Source organism: Nothoprocta perdicaria, unplaced genomic scaffold (genome assembly GCF_003342845.1).
Source record: "Nothoprocta perdicaria isolate Ctin4 unplaced genomic scaffold, notPer1 scaffold_5, whole genome shotgun sequence".
Lineage (NCBI taxonomy): Eukaryota > Metazoa > Chordata > Aves > Tinamiformes > Tinamidae > Nothoprocta > Nothoprocta perdicaria.
Genome location: NW_020455754.1, coordinates 5,606,818 through 5,616,782, shown reverse-complemented (window position 1 = coordinate 5,616,782; position 9,965 = coordinate 5,606,818). Strand labels below are relative to the sequence as shown.

Here is a 9,965-nt window from a genome sequence, read left to right as displayed (position 1 = left end):
AAAAAAAGCAAGGCTTGGCACAATTTGGGTCCTATTCATTAAAAAGAAAAAAATGAAAAGGAAAGAAAGAGAAGGCTCATATATTTTTAATTCCAAAAGCTGTGCACAGCACAGACCAGGCATTTTACTGGGAGCTCCAGAAGGAGCTCGGCCCTGATTCTCCACGTGAACCGAGTGATCCGCCGATGTTCGCAGAGCAGCCCCGGAGTTAGAGGGATATAAATAAGTCAGCAGCAGGCCCCRTGAGTGCAAGGGACACCAAAGCAGACAGCACCAAACGGCTGGCGAAATTTGACTCGCGAGCAGCAGGGGAAGCCCTTGGAGCTGCGCACAGACACAGCGGCGGTCACGTTTCCTGCGGCCCGGCCACGGGGCTCGCATGGGATCGGCGCCTCGCCATCCCTTTGAGCGCTACYAGGGCTGTTTCCAGCCACCCCAGCGGCTCGTCCCTGTCTTGCACGCAAGGAAACACTGCCGGGAGGGTGCTACCTGCCCTAGGGTCATCCCAGCACAGCCCCTCGCTGGGGGCATCTCCCGGCAGCAAAGCAAAAGGGAGAAGCCGCCGCCCTTGCAGCAGCACGGGGGCTGCTAAACCTCAGGGCCCCTCACCATAGCCACCTCTGCCCCTCGCCTGTGGTGGGACCCCTGTGACCTCTAACATATGGACTTTTTAAAGAAAAAAAAAAGGAGGGTGGTGGAGGCAAACAAACTCTGCAGATAAAGTGACAAAATTCTGTTGACCAAAMAACAGAACGTTGCATGGATGAAATGTATTTTATGGAATGAGACAGTTTTGAGATAGAAACGTAGAAAATACCAATGAGAAAAAGCCAGGTATCTATAGTTTGAAGGGGGATCATGGGGTCCTCTTTCCAGTCCCTCATGAGCCCCCCACGTAAGATGTGCTGCACCCACATCTGGGGCATGAATCTGGCACATGCAGCGCTGAAAGGGCAGGAGCTGATTTGCAACTCCCTTCTAATAGTAACATGCAATATTAATAGCAAGCATTCTACAATGATTTAGCAATTCCATAAATAACATTAGGAACGGCTCTGTGTCGTTTATGCCAGTTTAACTGTTCCACTCCAGTCTCCTTAGGCTCTTTCGCCCCAGCAGGGAGAGCCCKGCAGCTTCTCTGATGGGGGAACAAGAGGGGCCCAGGGGCCCTGGGCACATGACGTAGATGTTGGGTCCGGCCCAGACACCCCCGGATTGGCAGGGACCCGGCACCCCAGTTCAGCTCCCAGCTGCACTGCAGTGCACGTTCAGACCAGGGAGCTACAGCTGCTCTGCACAGGACCTTGCAARGCTGCATGATATCCATCCACGTCCTGCACTGCCCTGGGAAGCTGGAGGAAGGATTAAATAATCCAACTTTTTTTTTTAATCATTTCCCAACAACTGACCGTGATAAAGACCGTCTGGGAAAACCTGCCAAAGAGGATCCCCATTTCCATTGCATGCATCAAGAGGGAAGGTGGGGAGAGGCTTCTGCTGGACCAAACCAGGGAAATTAGTGAGCAGCTGGTGAGCCGCAGGGTCAGCGGGGCCATCACGATGGCAGCGACAGGGAGAGCACCCACTGTCCTTAAGCAATGAATAATAATGAATAATYGGCGTCGGGAGAGGGCAGAGATGGGAGCAGCCATCGGAGGCGGCTGCTCCCCACCTCCATTCCCCAGCCCCTGCTCATCCATGGGCAACGTGCGGGAAGAGTGCCCAAGGGAGGGCTGCTGGGCTTGGCCTCGTCTTCTTGGGCTTCCAAATCTTAAAATAAATGTACCCAGTGGGGGTCACCTCGTGAAAGGAGCCACCAGGAAGGACAAATCATAGCCTCCAAATTTCCTTTTTTTTTTTGCCCTTCCTCTTCCTCCTCTCCTCTTCCTGCTGCTCTGCTTGCTTAACCTCCAGGTACCGRCTTAAATAACTCTGCTAAATAGCAATAATGAGCAGGCAGAGCCAACAGCKAGGCACGCAATCACCTTGCCCCATGTGCTCAGCACCAGCCACCCTCCTTGGCGCGCGCCGCGCTTCAGCCCTATCTGCACCCCGGCCTCGCTGCCCACCCGCCTGGCATCGCGCCACGCGCCTCCTCATTTCCCAAAAACGGGAATCTTCCCGCGCATCTTCCTTCTCCGAGAACTTCTAGGAAATTCTGGGAAGCGTGAGCCACCACTGAGTTCATTTCCAAGCAGCTCGGCCCCGACTCCCATTCCCGTTGCCCAATTTCCCCRTGCAAACAGGTGTGCAAAGCCAACCGTCCACTACCACCAACGCCAGCAAGAGAGCCYGGCAGGGCCCGACCCTCCCTAAGCTGCTTTGCAGCATTAACTCTACAATTAGTTTCAAAAAGGAAACAGGAACTGCTAAAGTTTCAGATCTTTATAGCTGTCATGGAGTATTTYTTTTACAGGGAGGGTCTACAGCATTAGTGGTGTGAGAAGTCTTAGCTTTAGATGTAAAAAGACACTTTTAAGAGAATGGTGTTATTTTTTTTCTCCAATTATTAAAGTTCAGGTTTCAAAACCAGGTTGCCGTGGCACAATTCCACATCACGCGGACACAGCCGCAATTTTGTCAAAYAGGAATAGCATTAATAAAAGATAGAGTGAAAGTTACTGTGTATAAACTTCGACCACAGCGGAGCTAAAAATAAGCCTGAGAATACACACCGGAGTTGCACAACAGAACCCCAGCRAAGGAAATACGAAATTCTACCCTCTGCTTTTCTCCTTTTGTTTACTTCTTGTATGCTTAACTTTATGTATTTCATCAGCTTCTTAAAACATGTTTTCTTCTCCTGAGCAACTTTGACATTTTCCCCAAAAAACTCACCTTGCACTTGATAAAAACTTATGCACATACAGAGCCTTTCTATGAGAAGCAAGAATCCCTCAGGCACAAACGGGTTTCCAAATCAGGTCCCTAAACATTTGCACCAACATACAAGACTTCCCAACTACCAGTTAAAGAAAGCAAGTTTTTTTAAAAAAATAAATTAATTAAAACTTAAATTAAAAAAAAAAAAAAAGAAAAATCAAACGTAATTCAATAGTTCCAAAAATACAAATTGCTGCATTAAGTACATCCCAGTCGTYACTGGACTACAAGTGCCTCCGAAACAATTCACATCAACTTTTCAGTGATGGAGTTGGTAAAAAAGAAAAGAGGAAGGGGGATAATTTAAAAATCAAGGCTACAGTTCCCGTTTAAACCAGTGGGAGCTTTGGCTGAGTAAAGGCTGTGGGATGAAGCGCTGAAGCAGGCGACAAATAAGTTGGAAAAATACAGAGTCGTGTTTTGTCCTTAGCTGTTCCAGAATAAATCCAGATTTATGCTGGTACAACCGAGGGCATAAGCGTCTTGCAGCGTCGATTTGCCAGTCAAGCAATGCTGCTTTCTAAGCTGAACAAGCGACGATCTTGAAGGAATGAGATCGCGGTCATAATATTATTCACTTATGTTGTGGCCTTGATTTTAAAAGAGGAGGAAAGCGAGCGAAATCACCAGGGTCTGAAAACCACTCGCCTCCAAATCCCTCATCTGCTCCGCACAACAAACTATCTCCCTCATTGGAAAAAAAAAAGAAAACAAAAAAGAGGGAAGAAAAACCCATTAGAATGAGGGTCTTTTCAAAAAAAAAGGAACCAAAATGATTTGTAATGACGTATGTAGACATACACACAGAGAGAAAATAAAATCCTGGCCTTGCTGAATTCAATAGGAGTTTGGCAATTGACTTCAGATGGGCCAGAATTTCACCCAGGGAGCTTTAGCCTCGCATCCGCTGTGGATCTATACAGAAACTACTGCGGATTCAGTGCTTTACATTTATTTGGCTTCCAACGCTTAACTCTGCACTCCCTGAGCTTTCACGTCTTATCCCGGCAACATTTCCACTCATCCCGACACGGGTTTCTCCCAGATAAGTGCACAGCGCCGGGGTCCAGGGCGAGGGGGGGTCCTTCTTGCAAGGTGGCTCCATATACCCTACAGCAGCACCAAATTATTTTACCCGGTCTCCCTCTGCCTCTGATACACCTCCTGCTTAACAATGTATTCACACAAATTAAATAAATTTATCTCTCCTAATATGTTCATTTTTAATGGTTTTCAAACATTCACATGGAAACAGCTCTAGCGTAAATATCCCAGAACAAATGGCTGTATATTATACAGGAGGGAGCAGTTGGGCTGCCAGACTGGGAATGCACCAGGCCATCTGGCTCAGGCAGTCTCTCCAAAATCCTCAGCTTTGTTTTCACCCTCAGACTCCAAACAACACATTTTCCACTGTGATGAGTTTACATTTTCCCAAACACAGGTCCTGATCATGCATGCAAATTCCAAACTTCTCCGCTCCTCTCCGTACAAGAAAATTAAAATCACCTGCGCTTCTAACACGTCACCAAAGGAACAAGAAAGCTGCTAAAATCTGGCGCAACACAAACTTTCCCTGTCGTACGGGTTAGGCTTTGGTTTATGTTTGTGTGAAATTTCTCTGATTCTGCTAAGGCTCCTCTGAACTTATTGATACCATTTTTTCCCCATGCACRCAGCTGCCAGCGAAGGGCCCCGCTACRCACAAGACAGAGACGATCGGATATCTGCAGACATCACAGAACATGATAGGGGGGAGGGAAAAAAAAWCAACAGAAAAATCATTTGAATCCAGATTTTAAATTCCAAAAAATAAAAAGACAAAATAACCAAACAAACCCAGCATCTGAAGGAAGCATTTTTGACTCGCAACGGCTCTTGGCAATAGACAATAGCTATCTCATAAACTTAYGATTTTTGAGAGGCCTGAGCCGTGTTACCATCCCKTATATCTTATGGATGAGAACGGCAGAAGGAAAACTGGGTGGGGAACATGTTTCAGATTTATTTCCTCCATCTTTCCTAATATGAAATATCTCAACTTTATGAAAATGTAACTGAAGAAATAACAGGCATCTCTTTTCGGTAAATATATTAAAATCCTTAGGCTTGCCTAAAAACTCCACTTTTATTAGAGCAGGCATATTTCACGTTTTGCAGGCATTTTCAAAACGCATCATTGTTCGAGCCAGACCTACTKCAGCAAAAGCTGCTGGTTTACAGAAAGCAACAGCTATAAAGTTTGGGATCCTACAGGGTTTTGAACACATTAGGAATGTGATCCTGACATAAAACGAGGTGCCAAGATAACATAAAAGAAAATTTAATTAAGACAGTATTGATGTTCAATATTGTTACCCTCAGTGAAAGGAATTTCCCCACCAAATTAACGATTTGAGCATTGTATTTACAATTCTAAAATGACTGGCACGCATTTTAGAAACATAGCGAGACCCCTCGAAGGCCCGTAACTGCCACRTCCTCCCAGCCCTTCTCTGGGGCTGCCACCCAGGGCCAAGCCCCTTATCCTGCCCACGGCTCGCTAGGATGCAGCGTGGGACCAATCCCGCGGTCGTTTCCCACTCAGAATTCCCACAGCCCGGCTGCGCACGGACAGCTCGCTGTGCGGGATYGAGCCCGGACGCTTCATATCCACACGCGGGATCTGCCGTGGGACCCACGGGGGATCCAGGGACCCGCTGTGCCGCCCGCTCCCCGTGCCGCATCGCGGMCGACACTCAGCGGGCACCGGGACAGCGCGCTGCCCTCCACGCAGGGCTCCTGGCACGAGCCTCGTGGCCAGGCACAGCCTGCAAGCARCCGTGGCACGTCCCCACCTACACCGATCGATAACTCGACAGCACCAAAGACCGCCCCTGCTTATTATATATACACATATGTATATATACGTATATACAGCATGCAGCATATGTATATACAGCATACAGCACTGTGAACCCCTGGCTGTGCATCTGCTGGTACCACGCGGGCTGCCAATGCAGCGTCCGTGCTAACGCCGGGAGGAGCGATCCCACACGCAGGAAGTCTGATTTGCCGAGAGCATTTTATTTTATCTCACCTAACTCAATAAAATCTACCTTCGTATAAACTCTGGAGCTGGCGACATCAAGAGAGTGCAGTTACAACCGATTTGTCCACACTAAAATATTCTTAACGTAAGGAGAGGGCGGATGGTTCTTTCCCGTATGTTCTGGGGAACCTGACTCAGGCAGGCTTTGCTTCTGTGGGATTTTTAATTTGCCACCAGAAACCTCAGAGTAGCTGTAATTTTCGGCTGGGAATTCACTACTACAGAGTGTGTGAATGTGCCTGGACAAGTATCGAGAAGCTCCTTGCCAGCTGAAACATGTATCGTTCTGCAACAGTTTCATTTAAAAGTAATCATTTCATTATCCAATTTGTTCTGAGCGTCAGGCATTAAAATACTGCACCTTCAAGTAGACTGACAATATATATTTAACTTTCATTAAAAATTAAACATTTTCAGACAGTCTTTGCAATATTTAATTACAGTTTGATGATTTGAAAGTTACTCGAGAATCTTCTATATAATTCACAGTAGTAAAGCATAAATGATAGATTCTACATTTTGGCGAGCTGCAGCCATATGCTGAACTTCGGTTACTAAATGGTTGTTAGGAAGCAAAGTGATCACATCTCTGAAATAACTGCACTTAAAAAAAGAAAAAAGAAAAAAAAATAATAAAAAAATAACAGTAGCAAGGAGATTTTATCCCTTGGCTCTTGAAAAAAAAAAAAAAATCAGAGCAGCACATGCCACAGTTTTGACATGACAATACCCTACTTTTCACAAGCAATTATAATCATGTCTAAAGAAATTGTATTTGTGAAATTAATATGTAAGGAAACATGTTTGTCTGAAATAACCTTTTACTCCTTATTTCGTAATCTAATTTCAGAGAGCTTTTGTTCTTAAATTCTTCCCTTCTCAGCTCCATTACACTTTCCCCAAAAACCTGTAAATCTGCACTAACTAACTGCACTACCTAACATTGCACTAACTACAAAAACTAAGTTTGTTTTTGTAAGACTTCCGGAAATCGGACAGATTTTTTTTTTCTTCATTGTGAATGTACTTTAAAGCTACCCGGTAGGTTTTACAAATAAACTGTATCTCGCGGGGGGTGAGGGGGGTCCCCTTTTTCTCTCCAAAGACCCTCTGATGACTTGATAATAATGAGAGACCAAGAGGTCAAACAGTGCCTTAGGATGAACTCTTCATATGCAAGATGCCTTTGTTAAGAAAATTATTTTGAATCCATTGCTCCGCGTGAGTTCAGAGATCTGTTTTCAGCAGGATTATGAACAGAGGCTTTTGCATTTCCATAATGATAGGAAAGCTATTTAAAGATAATATTTATTGATAGCCTTCCTCGCACGGGCTACCGTGATACACACGAGCTTCCAAAGGACTAAGAAGAGTTCACATATCAGAAGGATTTTGTTACTTTTAATACAAACTAACCAACTCGCGCCTCAAAAACAAGGAATGACAGCAAACGCTTTCCAGGATTTGCTGTGGAGCAGGGATTGGTGCTGCTATTCTAATTCCTATAGGGTCTGGGCTCTGTTTAGAAGCGTAGAGTTTAACAGAGTTCAGATGCACGGTGGATTGCCTAGTAAAATTCATCCACGCTCTCCCCCCCTCTCCTTTTTTTTGTTGTTGAAAGGCAGTCTTCAATAGCAGGAAAAGATGTTTTGGGACCATCAAAGAGAGTTTTCTAAAACAAACTCAGCCCTTAGAGCTCTGTTTTGCTCTAGAAAAGAAATTCAAATACAAGCCAAGAGATTTCCTACAGACAGCAGGGTTTAAACATACAGGGTCTGACTTTTCCTATCCGTGCGAAAAAAAAAAAATCTTAGTATTTTTCTTTTTTGTTAATRAAATATATTTTTGGATTTTTTTAAATAAAGAAAACGGATGTGAAGGGAGAAAAAAAACACATCTAAGGAATAAAAAAAGGACTTTAAAATATTGCTAGCTATTAAAAGAAAACGTATTACGAGAGGAAAAGATTCTGACAGGAGCAGAAGAGAAAGCTGGAATGACGAGTTTAAAAACAAAATCGATTTCTTGAAACAGTCCCTTTTTTAAAATGCTGGGTTTTTTATACAGAAAAGTATGCGGTTTTATAGGCAGTCACACACTTTATGGCTCTGTTTGTGAAGCTAAAGAGCAAGCTTAAAATTAGGGCTAATCCATTTACGAGGCTCGCTGTCCTGCAGCTCTCGCGGAGCGCGGACCCCGCTCGCCCGCGGCGCGGCCGCTCGGGGGGCTACCGCTCCATGCAAATTGGCCACCGCTCGCTCGCTCCTCCTCTAGCTCAACTCGCCGGGGAGAAGAAAGAAAGGACGAACAGAAGCGACAGCGGCCGGCTCCCGTCGGGGGGTGCTAGATGGGGGGTTACTCGCACTGCTCGAGCCGGAGCCGCCCCGACACCGCCACTCGGGTCCCTTCCTCGGCCCGGGGTGCGGGCGGAGCCGCTTCGCTGTCCCCCTCGCCGCGACCGCGCTCCCTGGGCCGCCCCGACGGCAGCGCGCCCGGCCGCTGCCCTCCGCGGCCGCCCCGCAGCACCTACCTGCTTGGTCATGGAGTCGATGAGGCGCACGTAAAAATCCTGCTCCGTCCTGATCCCTGAAACAAGGCAGAGGCGTGAGGAGTGGCGCCCGCGGCTCGCCCGACGGCTCGGGCCCGCCAGCCCCAGCGGCTCCGGCCCCGGGCACGGGTGCCCGGGAGGCTTCGGGGCCGCAGCGGCGCCTCGTCCTCCGCAGGCGGTTGCAGCCGCGCTCCCCGGGGAGGCTACGGGGAGTGGCGGGGCCGTCGCGGGGGCTCCCAGCCCTTACCGTTGCTGTAGAGCAGCTGCAGGCGGTAGTGGATGCCGTTGTTGGTCTTTTCACTGTTGGCTTCCTGGATTAGGGACATGGGGAAAGGAAGGAGAGAGAGAAAGAAAGAAGCGCTGTGAAGTCTCCCCATCACTAGGACAGCAGTGTCCCCGAGCGCCGCGGGGCAGCTCAGCCTCGCTCTGTCCCGGAAAGGAACCTCGGGGGAGCAGGGCACCCTTTTGGGCTGCTTCCCTAGCTGGGACCTAGGCGCCCGGGKGGAAGCTGCCGGGCCGAGCTGCTGCCGCGGCCCCAGGGGAGCAGAGTAAGAGGCAGTCGGGGCCCCGCGGGCAGCCGGGCTACTCACCTTCTCCTTCTCCACGAAGCCCACGAAGGCGGTGCGCTCGATCTCCACGGGCTGCCCCTGCCGGTCGTACAGAGCCAAGACGAAGTGGAAAAAGTTGGACTTCCTTAGGTTGGAAGGAGGCTGCTTCTCGAAGTGAGCCCGGGCCAGACCCACTCCGCTGGGACCAGAAAGATGCAGGTTAGCGGCAGCCCCGACGTCACGGCCTCCTGCCCTCCAGCCCGGTCCGGCCGGGCCCGGCGACACCGGGCTGAACTCCACGGGGCCGAGCCGCCCCCCGGGCTGTCCCGGCGACAGGAGACCCGCGCTCAACCGYGGCCACGTCGGGGCAGCGCAGAGCCGATCCCATCCCGGTCGCTGTCGCCCCAGGGCAGCAGCCCCGCAAGTCCCGGGTTGGGCCGGTCGGGAGGCTGCCCGACCTCGCCAGCGCCCCGAGCGCCCCGCAGCTGCCCCGCACGTCGGGGAGCGGTGCCGTCCTGCCAGAGCCTCRAAGCTGTCACCGCATCGCCCCTGTGCCTTATCTTTCAGTTTCAGTCCTCCGAGGCTTTCCTCCCCGCGCCAGGGTCGGGGCAAAGCAGCTCCGGGAGCCGCCGCGAGATATTTCAGGGTTGTCCCTGCAGAACTTTCCCTTCCTTAGAGGGCTCCGGAGGGAGGGGTGCGGGCCGAGGTGGGAGACACCAGCAGATGTCAACATAAAACTTGCTAGTTGGTGCCGGCTCCAGGGCTCAGGCTGCAAAGTCGGCATCAGTTTTCCGTAGGGAGAGGAGAGGCAGAAGGAGAGAAAGCGAGGCCGGGAGCCCTTTGGCGAAATCCGCCTCCCATTTTAAAGACTTTTTTTTTTTTTTTTTTTTTTTTT

At 49.1% G+C, this 9,965-nt stretch overlaps 1 protein-coding gene across 1 annotated transcript in view; it reads right to left on the bottom strand.

The window, feature by feature from the left end:
* The window catches only part of LOC112954347 (transcription factor COE1-like), a 45,483-nt gene that overhangs the window by 33,050 nt on the left and 2,468 nt on the right, over positions 1-9,965 (bottom strand). Inside the window, exons 2-4 of the mRNA XM_026047522.1 lie at positions 9,113-9,269; positions 8,770-8,833; positions 8,505-8,560 (exon numbers count right to left, since the gene is read on the bottom strand). Coding sequence (XP_025903307.1) covers positions 8,505-8,560; positions 8,770-8,833; positions 9,113-9,269 — 277 coding nt within the window. The remainder of the gene's footprint in view (positions 1-8,504; positions 8,561-8,769; positions 8,834-9,112; positions 9,270-9,965) is intronic.